General features: G+C 32.3%; 4 protein-coding genes across 5 annotated transcripts; 2 read left to right on the top strand and 2 right to left on the bottom strand.

Annotated features, from left to right (window-relative positions):
• On the top strand, positions 1-5469 carry LOC8273716 (importin subunit beta-3). 2 transcript variants are annotated; one of them, XM_025159844.2, is made up of 11 exons: positions 500-629; positions 730-1717; positions 2046-2249; positions 3027-3137; positions 3550-3635; positions 3738-3804; positions 3917-3983; positions 4070-4206; positions 4780-4871; positions 4978-5044; positions 5289-5469. In XM_025159844.2, exons 2-11 carry the CDS (start codon positions 827-829, stop codon positions 5457-5459), a joined length of 1893 nt encoding a protein of 630 aa, XP_025015612.1. In that variant the 5' UTR covers positions 500-629; positions 730-826; the 3' UTR covers positions 5460-5469. The 2 variants fall into 2 exon arrangements, with proteins under 2 accessions (XP_002533533.1, XP_025015612.1); XM_002533487.4 differs by having other exon boundaries at positions 1-1717.
• A 648-nt stretch (positions 5470-6117) lies between these two features.
• LOC8273717 (uncharacterized oxidoreductase At4g09670) lies at positions 6118-7799 on the top strand. Its single transcript, XM_002533488.4, has 2 exons — positions 6118-6823; positions 7086-7799. The coding sequence occupies exons 1-2, from the start codon at positions 6362-6364 to the stop codon at positions 7707-7709; spliced, it is 1086 nt and encodes a 361-aa protein (XP_002533534.1). The 5' UTR covers positions 6118-6361; the 3' UTR covers positions 7710-7799.
• Positions 7800-9478: 1679 nt separating this feature from the next.
• On the bottom strand, positions 9479-12404 carry LOC8273719 (protein GAMETE EXPRESSED 1). Its single transcript, XM_002533489.4, has 6 exons — positions 11600-12404; positions 10904-11491; positions 10704-10830; positions 10424-10610; positions 10192-10339; positions 9479-10098 (listed from the first exon to the last, which is right to left on the bottom strand). The coding sequence occupies exons 1-6, from the start codon at positions 12094-12096 to the stop codon at positions 9828-9830; spliced, it is 1818 nt and encodes a 605-aa protein (XP_002533535.2). The 5' UTR covers positions 12097-12404; the 3' UTR covers positions 9479-9827.
• Positions 12405-14588: 2184 nt separating this feature from the next.
• On the bottom strand, positions 14589-18076 carry LOC8273720 (zinc finger protein 4). Its single transcript, XM_002533490.4, has 2 exons — positions 17500-18076; positions 14589-15701 (listed from the first exon to the last, which is right to left on the bottom strand). Exon 2 carries the CDS (start codon positions 15588-15590, stop codon positions 14820-14822), a length of 771 nt encoding a protein of 256 aa, XP_002533536.1. The 5' UTR covers positions 15591-15701; positions 17500-18076; the 3' UTR covers positions 14589-14819.
• Between the last annotated feature and the right edge of the window lie 3978 nt (positions 18077-22054).

Here is a 22054-nt window from a genome sequence, read left to right as displayed (position 1 = left end):
GCTAAAACTCATTTAATTAAAATATATTTCAACTAATAATTTTTTAAAGACTTCAGTAATAAGTAAATTTAATTAAAAAGATATACCTGCTTTGTGTTAGTCAATTAAACTTGCAATTTTAAATATGAAAATATATAATTTGGCTTTTAATTTAGTATCCTAAATTGCGTTGCTTGCGAGAGCATTTAAAAAATAACTTCTAATCTGTAAATGGCATATGAAGAATCTCATTCAGAAAAGTAATTACTCCAAATATAGCTAAAAGTAATCATATTTCAGATTATTTTCAGATAATTATAAAAGAAGAAATCCAAAAGTTCTTAAACCCTCTAATTGTAGACCCCCAATTTTGTCTTAAACCTCACTTCCAAACGCTCAGAAAAAAGAAAAACAAAGAAAGAAAAAGAAAAATAGAACCCTTTTTCATTTGCCAAAGGATTTGATAACAAATTCTGAAAGATTACTACACAATACCCAGATGGAATCTTCCCATTTCTCAGAGCAATTGCAAGAACAAGCATTTGAAATATTACGCTCAAATGATATCAGACCAATGGAAACCCTTTTTTCTTTTCTCTTTTCTAATCAAGAATCACAAAGATCTCAAGCTTATAATCTCCTCCTTTGTGGTAAACTTCACCACCCATGTCTTCTCTTTATAAAGCTTTTATTCATGATTAGATATGCCACTGACATTGAGACCCGTGCAAATACTGCCCATGTTCTCAGGTTTGTGCAAGTTCAAAACTTGTGGCCTAAGTTATCTCCTTCAGCTCAAGTAAATGTGAAAACCCAGATTCTTGATTTCATTAAAATAGAGGACTCCATGTTTGTTTTAAGGATTGTTTGTGGGTTTCTGTCAGAATTAGTCGGTGAGATTTATAAATGCCAAGGTGAATGGAAAGAGTTTCTTGAATTTTTAGCGGGGTCACTTGCATTAAATATTGATAAGTTTCAAGAAACTGCTTTATTGGTGTTTGCTAATTTGCCTAATGATTGTAGGAGGACTATTTGTGAAGCTTTATTTACTCGAATTGATCTTTTACATTTGGGGCTTTTGCGTTCATTGAGTTCAGAAAATGTTGATGTAAAGGTCGCTGCTTTTGGGGCTGTGGTTAGTTTAATGCATTTGTTTTCAAGCTCCTTAGATATTGACAGGTCAAACGACTTGACGCGGGCGATGATGATGGAAGTGTTTGATTTGTTGAAATGCAAAAAAGAGGATTGCGCTCAAAAGGGTATACAGGAATTAATTAAATTGGTGATGGAAGAGCCTCAAATCTTGAAACCTTATGTGAATTATTTGGTGTTGCACATGCTTAAGATTGCTGAGAGTGGAGTTCTTAAAGATGAAACAAAAAATTGTGCAATTCAGTTTTTGATGACCATGTTAGAAGCAGACGATTTGGCACCAGCATTTCAGATCCTGCCTTCTGAAAGTATGGCGGGGTTGTTCAGTATTCCCATGAGAATGCTTCTTGCCATCAAAGATGAGGCTTTGATGGGAAGCGTACAGGAAGATGATGCAGGGAAGACAGACACCTATAGCTATGGACTTAAGTGCTTGAACCAGATTTCAATAGTTTTAGGTGGAAAGAATATACTACCCATTGCTTTTGAACTTTTACCAATTTATATGAACGCATTAGAATGGCAGAGACGTCAAGCAGGATTAACCATGCTTGGTGTGATATCTAAGGAGTGCTCAGCTGAAATTGTAAGAGTATTTCTTTTCCTTTGTGTAATGCTTGAGGAAAACCTACAGTGACATCTTTGTTTGCCCTGGCTACTATTGAATAAGAGAAAAAGTGCAGATAAATAAGTTCCTGAGAAGAAAGGCATAATATATTTACTACATGATATCAATACTTTGATATTGGTTCCAGATGGACTTGATGATTACCACCCTTAAATAAAGCAAGCACTTTTAGCATGCTATCTTCCTTGATAAATTTCTGACTAGTTATGCACTAGAGCTCCAGGATTGAGAGTAGAGCTTTCTTTGAACTTATCTCTGTATCTTTTATTCCTTCATACTGCAACAGATATTGACTGAAGATTATTTGGAGCAAGTTGTGAACACGATTTTGACATCATTTCATGATTCCCAACCCCATGTTTGCTGGGCAGCTTTTCATCTTATGCAACTAGCTACAGATTTGATTGGTGCAATTCAAATTATTCATCATCGGAGGATTCTGCCTGCACTTGTTGCTGCACTTGACAAGAAACAATATCCTAGAGTAGAGGTATGTAGATTATGATTTATTTCTTAAGGATATTAGGTTGTTAGGATGGTGCTTTTATTTTGCTATCAATTCATTCAAAGATTTGCTCTTACATTGAAATTTTCACTTTTCTTCGGAGTTATTTTGTGATTCAAGGTTTTGCAAGAAAATGACTAGTTTATGTAGATGGCTACAAAGTATAATGACTGTCAAATACTAGAAATGGTATTCCTTTGGTGGCATCTAGAGCGAAATTATAATTCTCTGTTCCCAAATTTTCATATGCATAGAAAGAAAACTGAAATTTGAAGATTTGATAAAGATGCTTCATTCCTGTTAGCATTAGTTCTGATTTATTGATGGCCAACTTAACTTAGAATCACAAGTGGAATATTTTAATAAGAAACAATGGGAAGCTTTAGATTTTGGTAATGATTTTTTTTTTCTTTGTTGGTTGACTATGAAACTCAGAAGGCCACGTTATTAAAATGTAATGATTTGCTTTTATAAAAAAAATAAAATTTAAATGCTGTGTCAATATGCGGAGCATGACCTCATTAAGTTACAGCAGTTAAAGATTCAGAAGAATTCTTGGATAGTTAAACCTTATAATCTTGACTTCAAGGGCAGATTTTTTCTTTTGGACCATAACTTGTTCTTGTGACTTTCTTCTTTGGTTGGTGTTTGTTGAATTGCAATTTTTATTTTTGAATTGTTTCTCCTTGCTAAATATACATGCTTGCAGGTAATGATTCGGAATGACTTACACAATTCGTTTCCTTTGCATGTCTTTTACAGGAAGAGGTTGCCTCTGCAGTGCTCTCTTTTGTAAAGAGCATCTCTCGAGATAGCTTGACTATATTCATCGATTTGGATAATTTATTGAGAAAACTGCTTGCACTGCTAAAGGTACTATAAACAGTATCATCTATTTTTAATCCTGCCTGAAAGGACATCCATGTGCATAAAATGACATGCTTGGAAATACACACATCAATTTTCTTGTAGTAGAAACTATCTCTTGCATCTTGCATATAGAAGTTGTTGCATTTATCCAAATTATTCACCATTCCAGGCCTTGAATGCAAATTACAGACTTCACTGAGAAGAAAAGAATAATGAATTGCTTTAGTTTAATATTAGTGGATTCTCTTGATTATTTTAAGTCCCAAAATATGACTGGTTGAAACCTTCACTTGGTTATTTAGTATTCTATGGCTCTAGGATTCTTGTCATATTTGCTTCCATTTTACATTTGATTATCAGGAATGAATTTACTCTTGAGGTTGCTGGCTTCTCTTCTTTTATGTTCTGCCTGCAGGATAATAACAGAAGTGTCAGATGCACAGCCATTGCATTGCATACTTTCAATGTAGTGGCAACACAGCTGCCTGGAGTATGCATCAAGTAAGCTCTCAGCCATTGTTTATCCTCCCTCTCAAATACATTTAAATGTTGTCATGAATGATTTCCAACTGTATAAGCATTATTACCTCAATCTCTTTGCAGGTATTCTGCTCATTATCTTCCAATTTTGTTAGAAGCTTGCACCAACATGAATTCAGAAGTTAGAAAGGTTCCCAACTTTACATCAGTCTTTATTGAAACTTCCATACGCCCAAATTTCACTTTCTTTTAGTCCTTTTAATTAAAACTTTCATGTGCTCTTCCTACTGTAATTACTGTAGGAAGCTACTGGTGGAATTCGAATTTGCGCAGAATTTGGTGGATCGCAATTCAGATATTTTATTGAAAGTATTTTGGTTAATCTGCTTTTGTTTCAGATATTCACTTCACATTGGCTTAAATATTTTTAATACACATTAGGTTTCCAATTGTAGGTGCTCTTGTAAAACTAGGTGGTGTGATTGCATATCCTAACAAATCCTGTATAGAGGATTTAAAGGCATCTGATATTGCAGTTTGTGCTATTGGAAAAATATGCGAGTTTCATAGAGACTTCGTTAGTGCAGCTAAGGTAGTGATTTTCATCTTCACTAAAGTGGAATCTGGTTTTTCCTTTTGCTAATCTTTTTGCCCACCCTTTAAGTTGGCTACCATAATTGATTTCTTAATAATGCTTGTTTTCTTCACCATCATGTTTGCGTGCAATTTCTTTCAGTTTGGCATCTTTCTGGCCTTTAAGTCTAAATCTTTGTAGTTTAAAGCAAAAACTCAAGTTTCTTCAAATCCTTGAATTTGGAATGAAATACCAATTGGGAAGTTATAAATGGGGATGGCTATTTTTTGGCAGGGGAAATCGTTTCAGAGTTGTCTACTAGCTTGTTTCTCTATTTCTTGATTTCACCTTTATTTACCTTTTTTCAAAACATGAAGTATATGACTCGTCTCCTGTTTTCTTTTACGTGTATTAGTTTCCTTTCAGGGTATTTAGGGTGTCAAGTTTTTCAATGCAAAAGTTTAATTTTGGACAAGAAAATGCAATGACTGATTTAGTTTTGCTGTCCTTTGACATCAATTTCGATGAAATCCCAAATACTGCTATAGGTCTATTAAAACACAATTTACTCATCAAGGTATTATTTGACAGCTTGCTCCCACATGGTTAAACTTCTTGCCTATTAAAGATGATTTAACTGAGGCCAAAGATGTTCACAATCAGCTTTGTATAATGGTTGAGAGGTATTTATTTCATTGTTACTCCCCTATATATTTGCTTAGTTATTCCAAGCTTTACCAATCTCTATGTACGGTTGGAATGAGCAGCACCTTTTTGTTTAATTTTCAGGTTAGACAGGGAACTTTTAGGGCACAATTATGAACATCTCCACAAAATTGTTGCTGTTTTTCTCGAGGTCAATCCTTGTTTCTTATTTTCCTTAAGAATGCTTTTTTGGGTCAATCCTTTTCTTCCAGAATATTATTGCATTAGTTTTCTTTTGAGTTATATTATTGCATTAGTTTTCAGAAATTAAAGAAAAAAAAATGAAAAATTTAATGTCTTTGCCTTCTGCTGATAATAGAAGACTAGTGCAAATATTTTCATTCAACTTGGTGAGCTCTTTGTATGTTACTTGCTCTTTCCTTTCTCTTTTATAGGTTATAAGTCAAGGAAGCAATTTAGCCACACCTCAAACATTGATGAGAATGAAAGAATTGCTAAAGCAAATATGGCTAAAATTTCCACAGCCTCTGTTGAACTCAATCTTTTTATCATTGACTGCCAAGCATCAGGATGTGCTGGCAGCTGAAGTTGACTTTACATCCTAAACATTGCAGAGTAATATTCTTCCCCACACTCAGTAGAGCTTCTTTATTGTCTTTTTGGCAGCTTTGTGTATAGGAAAGCTTCTCTCCGACAGTTTCTAAACAACAAGGTCATACATGTACAGGCTAGAAAGAAACAGTTTCCTTATAGAGTATCATTATATAGCAAGTAATCGTTATACTGTAGGCAGAAAAGATTTAGAAGGAGAAGAATGGATGGTAAAAAGGAATGGATTAGTTGTGTTGGATGAATTTAAGAAAAGAATGAGAAAATGTTAGTTGTTGCAGGGTGATGCTATCCATACATTTTCAATGATATGAATGCTAACAAATTTCTGAAAATTGTTGTAGGGTGTTGCTATTGTTGCAAATTCACTGATATGAATGCTAAGAAAGGCAAGTTTTGACTTTAAGAGAGGTTACTTTATTTATTTATTTATTTACTGTATTATTATTATTATTATTATTATTATTATTACTTCAGCTGCTGCTGCTGTAATATCTTAAATTAAATTTGACTTTTCGTGAAATAACAAAATATTATTTTTTAAATTTGCTTTCTTAATTGTTAAAATGGAAAATCACCTATACCCATCACAAAATACATTTTTAATTTCTTAAAAGATTCAGATTTATGCTACATTTGACTTGATTCAACAAGATATATTTTAAATATTTTAGATTTTAATTTGGACCCATTTCAAAATAAATAAAAATTTCTATTTTATACCTTAATAGGAAGGTGCAATTATTTCAGTACTTTCTAGCTCTTTATTGCCTATCTCCACTGTTTTATGGTCCAAAGCAACCCAAGCATTATCTTCTTCTCACCAATACTTTACTAATTCCTCCTCTACATTTTCTCCAAGAAAAACAGAACAAACGTATAGAAAAAAGGAACAAAGATGGCTGAAGAGCCAATACGTTTTGGCATCATGGGGTGTGCCAAGATATCAAAGAAAGTAGCAAGAGCCATAAATTTAGCTCCCAATTCAACTCTCTCTGCAATAGCTAGTCGTTCATTAGACAAAGCCAAGCAATTTGCTACTGCAAATGAATTGCCTGACAACATCAAGCTTTATGGTAGCTATGAAGAACTTGTTGACGACCCATGTATTGATGTAGTTTACATGCCATTGCCTAGTAGCCTTCATGTGAAATGGGCAGTGTTGGTTTCCAAGAAAAAGAAGCATTTGCTAGTAGAGAAGCCCCCTGCTAATGATGTGGATGAGTTGGATAAGATCTTGGAAGCTTGTGAATCTAATGGTGTACAATTCATGGATGGTTCTATGTGGCTGCATCACCCTAGGACTGCCAGAATCAAGGAGCTTCTTTCTGATCCCAAGCAAATTGGAGAAATTCAATTTGTAAGTTCTTTCTTATTTATTTGTTTATTTATTTATTTTAATCTTAAATTCTGGGAAATCAAACGAAATAAACATACTAGCTAAAAAGTGTAAAATAAAGCTATAATTTCATAATTTTAGCTGAAATTTTACTATAATAGTAGCTAAAACTTGATACTTGATTTAGTGACTACAAATAAAATTAGGTTTGTTTTAACATTTATTAATGAATACTGATAAATGGGTCTGCTTCAAATTTTTTGTTTTCTGCTGTTAAAATTAGATTCACAGCACATCTACCTTTTTAGCAGCTCCTGAGCTTTTAGAGAATGATATAAGAGTAAAACCAGACATGGATACTCTTGGTGCACTTGGTGACTTAGGTTGGTACTGCATTGGGTCGATCTTGTGGGCCAAGGACTACAGACTGCCCAACATAGTCAAGGCATTACCTGATGTTATCAAAAACTCATCCGGAGTTATTTTATCATTTTCTGCCACCTTACATTACGAGACGGACATCCATAAAACAGTAGCAATAATTTATTGCTCTTTCCTCTCATATTCAACGATGGACTTGAAGCTAGTAGGCACAAACGGATCGATCGATCTCTTGGACTTCATCATTCCATTCGAAGAGGATTGTGCTTCCTTCGATCACACATTGCTTCCGAAATTTGTTGATCTCCACATTGGGTGGAATGTGAAACCTGAAAAGATTATGGTGGCTAATGAATTACCACAAGAGGCCTTGATGGTTCAAGAACTTGCTAGGATTGCTCAAGGTATTAGAAAATCTGTATCCTCTCCTGATAGAAAATGGCCTGAGACTAGTAGAAAGACTCAGTTAGTATTGGATGCAGTAAAGAAATCTATTGATCTTGGCGGCAAACCTGTTTACTTGTAATTTACTCAAGTTAATTGAGCTCAGTGTAATTAATTAATTAAGCCTTTTTGCTGGAAAAATAATAGACATATTTTACCTTCAGCTCTTCAATTTCTTTCATCAAACAGTCTCATCTCTACCAAATTTCAGTAAGCTCATTTTTGTTATTTTTTCAACTGTTCTTTCTTAATTTCTCCATTTAACTTCTTGAGCAGCGTGACTTTTTTACTCATCTCTGTATCAAACAACTATAATTCAATTTCTAATTTTAAAAGCTTTTCTTCTTTGAGAAGGCAGTGAATTCCAAAAGTATATAATGCAAAGATCAGGATTGGTTTCTCCATTTTTTTTCCTTAATTATCTTTCTCCACACCCTTTAGCTTTTTAGGGTTTGAATATAGACTGAGACCAAAATGTAGGAATAATCGATTGATAAGAATGAAGAATAATATTAATATTTGAGAACCTACATCTATTATCTATAAATAAGCATCGTGAATTGGGTTAACAAAAGTATGTCATTTAAGTTTTCAAGCTAAAAGTTTGATTAATTACGTGTTTTAATTGTTTGAATATGTACTTAAAATGATTGATGGATTATTTTAATTTTTTTTAAAAAAATTTCTAAGTAATGGTTTTGACATTCGGTAATGATGGTTTAATATTAGATATGAAATAATATATAAAAGGGATATCATTCATTAGGGCAAACTATAATGAACAAACTTGAAAATAAATATCAATTTAAGAAAACATTAAAGATGTAAAATCTTTAAGTGAATATCATTTTTTGGGACTTGTCTTTTAAATGATTTAGAAAAAAAATATTATTTAAATGAATGGCATATAACAACAACAATAAATATTTATTATATATCAAATAGATATTAAATAAAATAAACTAGATACCAAACTATACAAAATATATATCAAATATGAAATCGATACGAAAACATAGTTTCAAATATTAGTTTTGAATATCCAAGAGCGTGTAAATGAGATGGTAATGATCTATTCTACTTTAATTAAGGTCTCGAGTTTGAACTTAAATATACCAAAATATTAATTTTAAATACTAATTATGTATACCAATTAATATCAAATAAATATCAAACGTATAATAAATATATATCACAAAAATATGAAAAAGTATATATCAAATTCATAAAAATATATACTATTTAATAAAAATCTTATATATAATATATGCCTCCATAAAAATTTAAAAGATTAAAAGTTATTCTTATGAATTTTCTTTAAATATAATATAAATCAATTTTTAAAATCTTTTTATATAGTTGTGTAAACTTTCCAAAATAATAAGTCAATGGAGTAATATTGTTTTCTTGTTTATCCTGAAAAGGGGCTTCTCCGAATGCCAATCACCAATCACCGAGTTGGCCTTGAAATTCATAGGCACCGAGCCAAAGCCTACGAACGAGAATCTTGGGCCACTGGGCAACCAGTTGGACATGAAAATTGTGGTTTTTCAACGAGCGGTGTGTTATTTGTAATTATCCAGGTGAGGAAATTGGAACTTGGGGGAGGCTTTTGTCAGTGGCATTATTACTTGCATTGGGTGATTTGACAAATTCTTCCCCAGACTATGGTTGGTTCATGATGAACATCTAACATGATGAATTATGGGATCAACGCTAAATTCAAATAGTGGGATTCTTAATCATGTGAGATGGTCACTTAGATCATGTTCTGGGCAATAATTTTTTGGGTAATTTTGTGACGGCACTCTTTTGAGAGGTGTTTGGCACGCTTTTAAAAGGTGCTTTGAGCAGGTACTGAAGTTGTTTGATAAAATGCAAGCCTTTTCTAAAATTATTGCCATTTTCAGATTCAGATTGCTAATGGCAAATTTAGCATTGCAGAATTATCTTTGAAACTTAACATTGGATGTAACTGCAATGTAAATAAGTGCATATCTTGGAAGCATATCATAATGGAAAGTGATCCAGTATTCAATTCCATTTCCTGTTCTGTTCCTGTTAATACAATCTACAAAAATATGCTCATTAAATAAAAACAATGTATGAGATGGGTTAAACATAGAAAATTTTGTTACAAGCAAAGAAAAAAAAAATCGTGAGTATTCTAGAAAATGAGATTTAGGAGTTTTTTGCCTATTCAGGACAAATAATAAATCCTGAGGGGACGGTGGCGGAGATCATATTTTCTTGGGAGGGTTATTGAGTTCTCTGCAACTTCTTCTTCTTCAGGCATAATGTAGTCAGGATCTTGCAACTTATCAACCTCATCTGGTAACTCATTTTCAACAAATGAAGACCAATTTAGCTCACTGTCACTTTCCCATAACAACTCCTCTTTAGTCCTCTGCATAGCATTAAGCTTGTCAACTGCTGTTAGTAACAACTGATGGTTCAATACTTCAAAATCCCTGCACAAGGTCAGAAATTTCTTTCCATTACATATAAATATATACACACTAATTCTGCATTACCATCTTAATATAAATCTTCACTTTACTAACTTGTATGTGAAAATGGCATGTAGAAGCTGGATGAAAACAGCAAGCGCATAGAGCAATCTGACCAAGTTAGCTAGCCATGTTTGTTGTTCAATGTTATCTGCTGTCAGTCTAAGTATTGCAACCTCTATCAGGAATGTTGTACACAGACCTGTGAACAGAAATCATATTTCAGATTACACTGAAAAAGACAAGAAAATGAATAGAGAAGTAGCTAGAAAGATGGAGAACGTACCAACATATAGCCTGGCTCTTATGGCATATGTTTGTTTTGTGCTAGTGAGCATGTAGATGATGAACATAAGCAAGAAGTAGATGACAAAAGCTTTAATTATTCGCGATTCAAGTAGCATAGCATTGTGCAAAGCAAACAGTTTATCCAGAGCAATGAACATGCTTGCTTGCTTTGATTCAAATGCTTCCTGCAAAATGCAAAAGAAGAAAAAAGTAAATGTAATTTGCATTTATTAGAAAAGGCCTTACTTGAAACATAATGACTCAATGGAAGCACAAACCTGAGCAGCCAATATCGACTTTGAATTTTCAATCAAGTGGTCGTGGACTTGTTGAATCTGTTCTTGCTGCTGGAGTAGCTCTTCCTGCTGTCTACGGCCATATTCTGTGAAACTCTGAAGAGTACTCCTGTAGTTTGACAGTGCCGTTAGAAACATTAATTTTCAAAAGTTTATTCGAGTGATTTGTTTAGTAATAGTACCTGCTTTCTTCTAGTGCTTCTGACTGAAATTCAGTTAGGAGTTGAAGACCCTTGAGTGCAGTGGACTGTCCATCTATAAGAAGTTGTTGCTTGTCTAAGGATTTACCTGCCTTATCCTCGATCTCATCGGCTGAATTTTGCAAATTTTGCATCCTCAGAGACATTGTTTCTCCAACTGCACCAATCTGTTTCTCTATTTCCACGGTTTCATTCCTTAAATTATCCACTTGTTGCCCCAAATTGGTGTAAGCATCATGAACTGTTGCTATTCCTTCCTTCAGCTTGTCATTCATTCTTACCTGTTCTTCTCGCAGTTCAGATTGTGAATTAGCTATTTCTTTGGATTGCTTATAAACAGCTTCGGAGTGCTGAGATAAAACAACCATGTTGCCCTTTACATCCTTTGTTGTCTGAGCTACATTCTGAACCTGAAAATCAATCGAACTTAAGGTTTCATGTATTTGATCCGAGCTCTTCGATAAGGATTCTGTTCTCTCATGTATGATTTGTAGTTGGTCTGTGGTAAATTCTGCTGAATCTTTAAGATCATTCACTAGCCTTTCCATTTTATGCTTAAAAGAATGTGCCCTGGCAAAATGCAGACATGATAAAACAAAAAGTTCTTAATTAGTTTCTGTCTATAATAACACATGACAAGAATGATGATATATCTGACAATATGCATCAATACTTAACTGTAATTGATAGCAGATGGCATTGGTTTCAAGCAAGAACTCAAGATAAACTTTATGTTCATTATCACTTAATTTCTTGAGACAGTTAAGCATGGGAGATTTTGTGTCACAGTAAGGAAAAGGCAGCCTTCCAGAGTCCTTTTGAAAGCAATCACTAAGATGCCAGGCCAATTGCTTTCGCTTCTCTTCAACAGCAAGAATCTGTGAGCAACCAGCAAAAAGCTGATGGTATGCATTTTGCCAACAAGAATTTGAGATATCGAGTTTTTTCTTGGCATTTTCAAGCAGTTTCATTCCCTTGTCATCTTTTAGTCCATCAATTGAAAACTCTGCTACAGAACTAGCAAAAGGGTAATTTCTCTGTGAAGGGTTATGGGCAGCAGAAGAAGAGGGATTCTCTGTTGAAGAAAAAAACCAACCCCATGATTGGCACCTTGGTGTAACATTTGACATTAAAATCAACAGAAAGAGAACATGAAAATTACTACCCATTTTCATTTTCTCTTAAACTAGAGCAGCCTGCAATGCATCACCCGGTTACATAAATGTAAGCTACATTTATATAGAGAAAGGAACAGAAAAGGAAAACAAAATAAAAAGAAGAAAAACTTGGAGTGCAAGAAAAGCAAGAAAAGGAAGCGTATGTGTAGAAAATTTAGTGCAAAGAGGATTCTTTTGAAAGTGAAATTAATCAATAAAAGGTTGCTATCAGAAATAGAAAAGACAGGAAAAGAAACTTATGAAAGAAGGACAAAGGCAACATTTGAATACATTAATTAACTATTTATGTATGGACTTAAACAGACAGTGAACTTCACAATCAACCAATGTTACTGTCATAATTCATGAATGATGTAACATATATATATATATATATATATATTTGACACATGTAACTTCCAATTAAGACAAAGAATACCTGGAAAAATAATATTTAATACCACTTTAGCAAAATGCAGATATGAAAAAGACATTTTTTAATAAAAAAATCATAACCGCTATAAATTTTTCTTTTTAATCAAAATAACCGTTATAATTAACTGACTCATTTTGGTAATCATTTTCCTTTCTTGAAAATGATTTCAGGAAGCGTATCCACTGGCAAATTTGGAAAACAAATGAAATTAAAAAAGAAAAAATGGTTCCTAAAATTATACGCAGAAACAAAAATTGTCGCAAATGGGCTAAGTTTTCTAACGTATGTCTCTGTAATAATTACGTACCACGCTATTCTTTTTATTTATTATGGACGCATCAAAAGCACTTAAAAGGTAAACGGAAAACTAACCGAGAAAAAGAAATGGTTTTTCTTTGGAAACAAACAGAAACCCATCAGAATCGATCAGCAACTAGAACCAATGCATGTTTCTTTCGATTCAATTTTCTTTTCTTTTTCTATTTATAAGGGTAAGCATGCTTGTTAAGTTATAGATGCATGAACGCAAGAGAGAGATTGACCTGCGATTGGGAGCTGGAGACTTGTAAGAATTGAGGAAATTGTCAACTCAGATATCTTTGGAATGGAGGGAAACGTCTGTATATATATATGGATTTTAGAGCATTGAACAGACATGACGCTTGAGAATTATATACAAGAAATAGGGGAAGTTACAAAACAAACAGCGGTGACTATTTATTTGTTATTTGTTACCAAAAACCATCTTTCATTCCTCTCCTATCAGTATTTATTTATTTTCCCTCTTCTGCAATTTTTTTTTTAAATTTCTTTCTTAATTCCTGTCATAAACTTTTTGTGTTTATACATACTAGATGCAATTTGATTGTCTTTTAGTTTGTCTTTTTCAATCTTTTTAGGGCTTCATTTACCAACAAATTAATCACTTTTCTTATTTGAATTTTGTTTCTTTTTGTTCTTTCTCTTCATTGATTCTCTTTAGGGTTACTTACTACTGCCTACAATTGTAGAATTTAGAGAATATGAGTACTTGGTTTGTTTATAAAGCTTTCTGTATTTCAGTTTCTTGATCTTTCTACTTACCAACTACAGTTCTTTTTTCTTCTTTTCTCTTTAGCCTAAGTCGCGGAAATGAGAATTATGGAGAATTCTTTTATGATTTGGCTAGAGAGGCCTGTAACTTGGGTGCAAACTTAAAATCAAATCCTGCAAGATTTGGTGTGTTTATGTTCCAGAATATAAGTAAAAGAAAAAAATCAGACCCTCTTTTAGAAATACTATTATACAAATTAGTGATGGTGACAAGAAGAAATAAAATAGTCCAACCTTCATTCTTCTGCTCTTATTTTCTAGTTACAAAATCATGAAAATACCTGCAGAAACTTCTTGGTGAAGACCTACTATATGTAATAACGTTATGCTGGTTCACATATCATGCCACCAAGAGTCAAACGGTGCGGGTGGAACAATATGAGTGAGATGACAAAGATCAGTTATTTGAGGTGTTATATTCAGTCAGAAACAATAGCATTTTTCCATTTTTGACATCCTGCATGTGGAAGTGATTGTATTTTTCTTACTACAGTGCCTAGAAGCAGACAGACTATTGTTCCTGCTGTCGTATGAATTCAACATGCATGATATGTCTCCCTTCTATGAAAGTAGATTGCCACCACACTCTGCTAGAACCCTGTGTCAACAAATAATTGAAGATACCATTGACTTTAACTATTGTATTACATCATGTCAAAATGCATTTTGGGTCTCACACAACCTGCTGTCAAGGTTCTGATACGAAGTAAAGTTACTGTTTCAAAGACATGATTAGTCGCTTCAATCTCGCTACAAGATACACTTCTGTTGCCAGTTGTAAATTTTTCAAGCAAAGACACGTATTTGTATTAAATCTTTGCTCCGGCAATAATGATTTGTCATTTGAGGTCAATTTCAGAAACAATAATAGTCTAGCAGTAGTTTCAGTCTCGCATGTGTTCCATGTTGAACTTGATTATGATTAATCAGAATGGCAAGAGACCAGGGAGAATTATCAAACAAGCAATGAACTTTAGAGAAGTTACAGAAAATCCAAAGCATCATTTAATTCAGAACAATCATAGATAGAAGCTCCAAAAGTAATCGTTATGAAGCTCTTCTTATACACTAACATTACATATCACACTACCAAAGTGAAGATCAGATAAAATACTTTATAAGAATAAAAGCTGAGCCATGGCCTGTTCACGTCTTGCTATACAAAAAGACAGAATATTAGAGCAGAGAAGCCAGTATTTGACTCCTGAAGGACTCAAAGTTTCAATGTAAGATCTGGCATAGAGTTGTTCAAGTCTGCTGATGGAGCTGCTTCCAAAAAATTCTCATTTGAATTTCCTGTGAGTACAAATCTTGGATTAGTATCATCTGCCTCAGACACCTGGCGGAAACTACCTGGCCATAACAGCTCTGCCTCATCATCCTCCACGAAAATTGGCAGACTGAGATAACCCTGATCGAATTTAGCACTATTTCTAATCTCTTGTGGCCTTAATGGTGGTGCAAAGTTTTGATGCCCTGAAGAGTGAGCTTTGATTCCCAAATTCCTAAATGATGATCCATGTAAAGGCAAAGATGACAAGCTGACGTACCTCTCAGAGAATATACCCATCCTCATTGCCCGTTTTGCAAGTGTTCTTTCTCTCTTATGTGCATTCTGGTGACCACCAAGTGCTTGTGAGCTAAAGAATTTTCGTTGACAGTAGTTGCAAGAAAAAACTCGTGGTATGGCTGCTGGAGTAGTAAGTGAGGGAGGCTCATTGCTACTTTCGCTAGTGCTTGACAATGAGAATCCTACAGAGTCCCTTCTGCCTGATTCATCCTTATTGAAGCAAAGGGTTAAGTCAAGGGAAACTGGTTCTGAACCAGATTGATCAGCACTTGCGGCATTTGTGAGATTAGAAGAGTTAGTGAGGCTGTCATTGGCAGAGATTTCATGGGTGCACAAGTTGGAAGCCACTTGGCTGCTGACCTCCGAATCATTTTCTGAAGAGGCCTCCACTTCAAGATCAATGTTAGGTTTCATTTTGAAGTTGAATATTATAATGAAGATCCACTTTGCATTCTATATCATTTGAGCAATAGCTTGATTGTGCTGTTCCAGACTACAATCCATGGAAACTAGATGATCTTCGACCTGAAAGGTTTTAGAATGATCAATAGTTGCTGTTTTGAAGTAACTTCTCATGAACTGACTTCCTTTATAGCACAGAAAACGATTAGAAAAGGGCATGAGATAACAGTGAATCTGCTATCATTCTTGAGATGAAAGACAAAGCCCCGCACAGATATAGTGTTAAGAACATCTGAGATCTACTTGAAGAATATGATAATTGAAGACTTGGAAGAAAGGAATAAAGAAAGATTCATGAGGAAAAAAAAGGATAAATCAGAGAGGAGAAAGAGAATAAAAGAGAACTGAAAAAATTATGCTTTTTATGTATTCTTAGAGAAACTTAGATCAAAAACATCATTGCAGCATATACTAGCAGCTAAATAATTAAAGATGAAGGAATATTATTGCTTGGAGAAAATCCTTCAAAGTCATACTTGCACCAAATCTTGAAGATATAGACCTCACCAATTATATTACCCTCCTAATCTCAGCAAGCCCATTCATTTTGCATCACAGAACAATCAAGCACTCAGGATTCCATGTCCTGTCTCCTAATATCAGATATCATGGAGCTATTTTTCAATTTCCTAATGAAACCACAATAATTTTACATTTAAGAACAGTCCTCAAACAAAGGACTCAAAGTCTTCTCTCCTTTAAATGACAACCAGTTCTTGGCAGCAACTATATAAATGCCACTGCTGATACAAGTCAAGCTTTGATAGAACCAAATCCTATCCCTATCAGCTTTCTTGTGTTTCAAAGATGTGCACTAAAAACTTACAAGAATAAAAATATTTTCTTTAATTGTCATTATCTTTAAATAGCTGGCAACTCTTTATCCCAAAACAAAATTTACAACCAGGCCTGAAAGGATATATAAAGACATCAAAAATCATAATCGGCCGAAAAGATACAAAGAAAAAGTAGCATCTGCTGGAAGCTAGCTATTGAATCAGTATACTTCAAAAGATAGGATTCTAATGGGACATCATGAAGGATGTACTAGAAAGCTTTACACACCATAATCAAGCATATCCTATGTTTATATGCAGATGGTCCACTAAAAGAACATTGAACTTGAGGAGGAGAAAAATATATTCATAAACTAAATCTGACTGTAATATAATTAGCATGGTCTTGCCAGGAAAAGATAGATCATTTTAGTATATATATATATATATATGTATACAGTACTTGTGCAGATCATGGACATGATACAATTTCAGAAGAAACCTAGAGAATCAGTTTCCTCATGGTAGATATAATCTAAACCAGAGAAGTCCTGCATATCCAAACCCAAAATTGACCAGAAATTAAGCATATTCAAGTCTTAATAAATTTTCTACCTTTTCCTTCTCAAATGAAAAATCATAGATCCATCTAGCAATGTTGAAACTTTTATGCAGATTAAGTGTAAAATAAAAGATGGTTTAATGTAGCAAATATGGTCTGCCTATAGTGGTTAGTGGTTATAGTTTAGAGTTTAATTCATGTATCCTTCGAATGAGAAGATAAAGAAAAGATAATCTACAAACAAACAGACACTTCATCTATGTTAAGAACTAACAAATATGATTAAAAGAAGAACATAATTAACCCTCTTATAAAAAACCAAGAAAAAGAGAAGTAGAAAATGAAAAAAGGCCAAGCATTTCAAGAAACAAACATTACATATTTATATATAGAAACATCAATGAATATTAATCATTCAGCAGGATATTCTTACGAAGTTAAAAACAGCCAAAGATCATGAAGAAAACAAAGTGAACAGAAAAGCAAAAATAGACTAGTACAAGATAGAGCTTTCATTTCATACCATCCTCAAACAGCAAAAGTGAAGCTGACAGCAGGCAAGCTTAATTAGAGCCTTAGCAAATGGATACCCAGAAAGAAAACTGCCTAAAAATTGGAGACATCTGCCCAAGTGGTGCTTTTCATTTTTATTTTTATGTTTTGCTTTGTATGGCTGATCATTCAAAAGACAAAAAAAATAGGCAGGCTTGTATAGGTTTCTTTGGTTTTTGCAAAATAAATGAAGAAAGATAAATGGGAAGAGAGAGAAGGAGAGAAAGAGATGGTGGGTATTGATGTTTGTTTAATTATGGGAAAGCAAAGGGTAAGAAAGAAGAGAGTGGGGGTGGGGGGGGAAGAGGGGAGACAGTGGTGGGGAGTCAGATAAGTCAGAGAAAAGGTAGTGTTGTGTTTTGGGTTTGATTTTTAACCAAAAACAACAAACAAAAAAAGGGTATGACATATGACATACAACTCTCAAAACTCAAACTCAAACCTCTAGGCAGGCCAGTGTACTTTGGTGCCTTTGCTTTGTTGATTTTAGGAGTAAACAGGTACTATCTATTCCCAACTACAACTTTGATAAGAACATGATCTCACATACACAAGCAAGGAAAAAGAGATAGAAGGGAAAGAAAGAAAGAAGCAAGAGAACAGTAATAGTCATTAGTCCCACAAAAGATTCTCTTTCTTGCTCTCCACTCTTAAAAGTTATATTTTCCTTTTCACATAATTCCATAGTGCATGGGGTCAGCTCTTTCATTCATCAGAATCACCATCACCTTTCTTTCCTGTGCATGTCCACCTTATACATTTACTTTTGAAAATTAAAAGAAAAGGCATACACACACACACACACACACATATATATATATATATATATATATATAAACTGTCTTTCTCTCTTCTTTCTTTACTTCAGATCACATTATTTATATATTATATGGGCATGCATATAATCCCATGCCTAGCTATGTAATTTTCTACTTGTTAGCTTTGCTCCACCCACCAAAATTCAAAAAGCACATGTCCCTTGGCAGCCCTTCCTATTATTTTACTCTGCATTATTTTTGCTTTATTCTAGTTCTTTTTATTTTATTTTTTTCTAATTTTAAAGAGGATCTTTGTGTCTTTATGGTTTTTGTTGCTTTTGAAGTGTGTGAAGTGTAGGGACTGATCAATTGCTATATAATATTCATGATAGGAGCTAATAATATCTCGCAATATCATTTCTTAATATACACTTTTTTTTTATTAAAAAATTTGATTATATCTATACATACAAATAAAAGCAATATACATCTTATAGTCCATGTATTGGACCAAAAAGCAAAGAGTACATGAATTTTTACACTTTTTGTACAGTAATTTGAATTCGAAAGTGTTGTTCCTAGGAACAAAATCAAAACCTACAGATTTTTCATTAGCTTCCTCACTAACAAAAGCTGAACCCTAAGTTTCCCACATATTTACCTGTAAAGAACACCCTGGAAAGTAATCATGGATGATGTCTGCCTCATTCCCCAAAACCCCAACAAGGGGAAAAAAAGAAAAAGAAAAGAAAGTTAATGCTGATTGGTTACAACTTACAACAAGTGAGCCAATGATGTCCACTCCACATTTTACATGTAATTATGCACTAACACATTTGTCCACATCTGTTAGTGTTTCAACATTTAACGTTTAGAGCATAGGCTAAATAGTATAGACTAAAATAACTATGCATTTTATGCACTTCACATGTCTATCCTGACGATAAATATATCTAATGCATCAAATAAAATCATCTAACGATGAATATAGGTTTAAAGCTTAGAAAAACAAAAGAAAAAAAGGAGTCATGTCTCTTCTTATGTGAACTAATAAAAGAGAAAAGTGTTGAAGTGCACATAATTGAGCAAGTGTTTGAATCTGCAAAAGAATTAGAAACAGCATTAATTAACTGAGCTGAGCATTGTGTATGTGATGCAGTGGTGCGGTGCATATTTTAGATCATGGCCTGGATGAGTAGAATATGCGCAATTCAAGAATGTGACATGACACTTGTAGGGTCTGTCACACACATGTATATTTAAAAAAAAAAATACCTAATTTTGCATCTAAAGTATAGTAAAAAAAAGTCACCATGGACCTCAAATCTCTTCGGACATTGATGTCCTTTTTCTTAAACTCTCGGTTTTAATATGTAATTGCAATCCCTTTAAAGTACATCCAAGAGAATTAGAAAGAACCCTCTAATTCTAATTTTAGGTAAGCTAAATGGTACCTCAGCAATGTTGGCAAAATCCCCTTAGCATACTAACCGTTGACAGTATTGTCATTGGCGAAAATATGGCTCCTTAGTGAAGTAAAATACATAAGTTGTATGATTTTCACCACTTGATAAGGGCTATAATAGGCTGCTTTTATATATAAGGAACATCTTCCAATTAAGATTCCTTAACTATTATCAAATATTGGATTAATAATATAATAATTCAGAATTAAATCACATAAGATATTATCTGTTTTACTCTCTCAGTTAACCATCCAACATATTTAATTTTAGAGATTTTATAACTCTTAAGCTAAATAATCAAAAGGTATCCCATGTGATTAGTTGTAACTCTTTAACCATATATACTATCAATCATTCTCTATCATGTTTTAATATATAATTTAATTTTTATACTATCAATTTAATTATTTATAACTCTTTAACCATATATACTATCAATCATTCTCTATCATGTTTTAATGTATAATTTAATTTTTATTCATGTATTTCCATACTCTAAACTGACATCTTAGAAGTCTATCAAAAATCTATATTTGGTCATTACCGAGATGTCCACTTCCTGTCCTTATCAACTGCTTCTCCGGACTAGACTATCACAACTAATACATAATAATAGGCTTCATTATTTGTCTAGTCTTTATAGCTAAAATATCCCACTTAAAAGAAGAATTGTTAAGTTTAAGTATGGCCTAGCTTATTTTGGATATATATATGTAACCATATCATTTATAAAATTGTGAAAAGGAGGGAACAAATAAATTCATTGATAGAACCTTACTAATTTTTTGATTAAATGGGTTAATTTGGTTATTTATTTAAATAATTTTAATAAGAGATAATACTAATAGTTAATTAAGTATCAATGGTATTTTTTAAAAGTTCAATTCTATCAAAATTTTCAATTATTGAGTATAACTAAGTCTAATTCTAAAATTTCAAAAGAAACATAAATTTATTTGCATTAGATATATTTTACTTATTTTATTTACAATGCATGCCTAGGTCAATCACGATTTAATTTAAAATTGCTCTTATAAAAAATTAATTACTGCTTTAGTTTATGTATTTAAATTAACTAACAACTCGTGATTATTATTAAAAAAAGTGTTAGTATTTACTAATTAACATTTTGATATGAAATTAATATTTATTCTATATTTATACTTAAATTAGGTCAATTTAATTAAAATATTGAATACGTAATTAGGTAGATTAAAATTAGATTTAACTAATATTAGACTTAAATTGTATACTTCTCAATCCATTTTATAGAAATTTGTCACACTAAAAGTATTTATTTTAATTTTAAATTTAAAAGTTATTTTAATTTTAAATTTAAAGGTTATTTTAATTTTATTATATATACAATAAACAAATTCAACTATTAATATTCGTTTTCCGAAAAAAGAAAATAATTTTTAAATTGACTGAAATATCTTTAGAATTAATCACTAATCAACCTAATTACAATCTAATCTTCTCATAATTTCATATGTAATTATATTCCTAATCCTATTAGAACTAATCAATAATACATTTAATTTGATCTTGATTCTTTTATGATTTCATATGTAGTTGATTAATTTAATATGTTTCTAGTCTTATAAGTAATTGATGAATTATAATATTACATTATATAATATGTTTAAAAGAATACAAATAATTTAATATGAGTTTTCATAAAAGTTGAAGACAAGAGCTTAGATTAAAAGATCAAGTATTTTTATTTCATTCTATTAATATATTATTTCACTTGTTCATAATATATAAATATTATAATAATAATTATTACTAAATTTTTTGTAGGTGAATTATTTCAAGCGCTTAATTATTTTTCATATATTAAATTATTTATCATGTCAAATTATATGCATATGAGATTGACTCGTATTATCATAATTTATTATAAAGAATTTATATATTATACTTTGAGATATTTTAAATATAAAGAACTCATTTTTATTTTATTATTAGTAAATCAAAGCTAACATGTCAAGCAACATGGATTTAATTTGTAATATTTATTTACTATTTAAAATTTTATATTTAATTCTTGATCCTTTTGTTATAAAAGTTAAATCTATCTATCCTTACATTCCTTTCTTTCCTCGCTAGTTTTTTCATACAAAAAAAAAAAGAAAATTTCTATCTTTATTTATTTGTGATTAATACACTATTAAAAATATTATATAATAAGAATAATTTTTTAAAAGATTATTAAAATTAACATATTGAACCTTTTCTCGTATTACTGTATTTATCGACATAAAGCTTTAATTGTGTAATGAGATAATTTGAAAAA

The sequence above is a fragment of the Ricinus communis genome, chromosome 5 (genome assembly GCF_019578655.1).
Source record: "Ricinus communis isolate WT05 ecotype wild-type chromosome 5, ASM1957865v1, whole genome shotgun sequence".
Lineage (NCBI taxonomy): Eukaryota > Viridiplantae > Streptophyta > Magnoliopsida > Malpighiales > Euphorbiaceae > Ricinus > Ricinus communis.
Note: the sequence above shows the minus strand (reverse complement) of the source record. Positions and strands in the feature narration are given on the sequence as shown.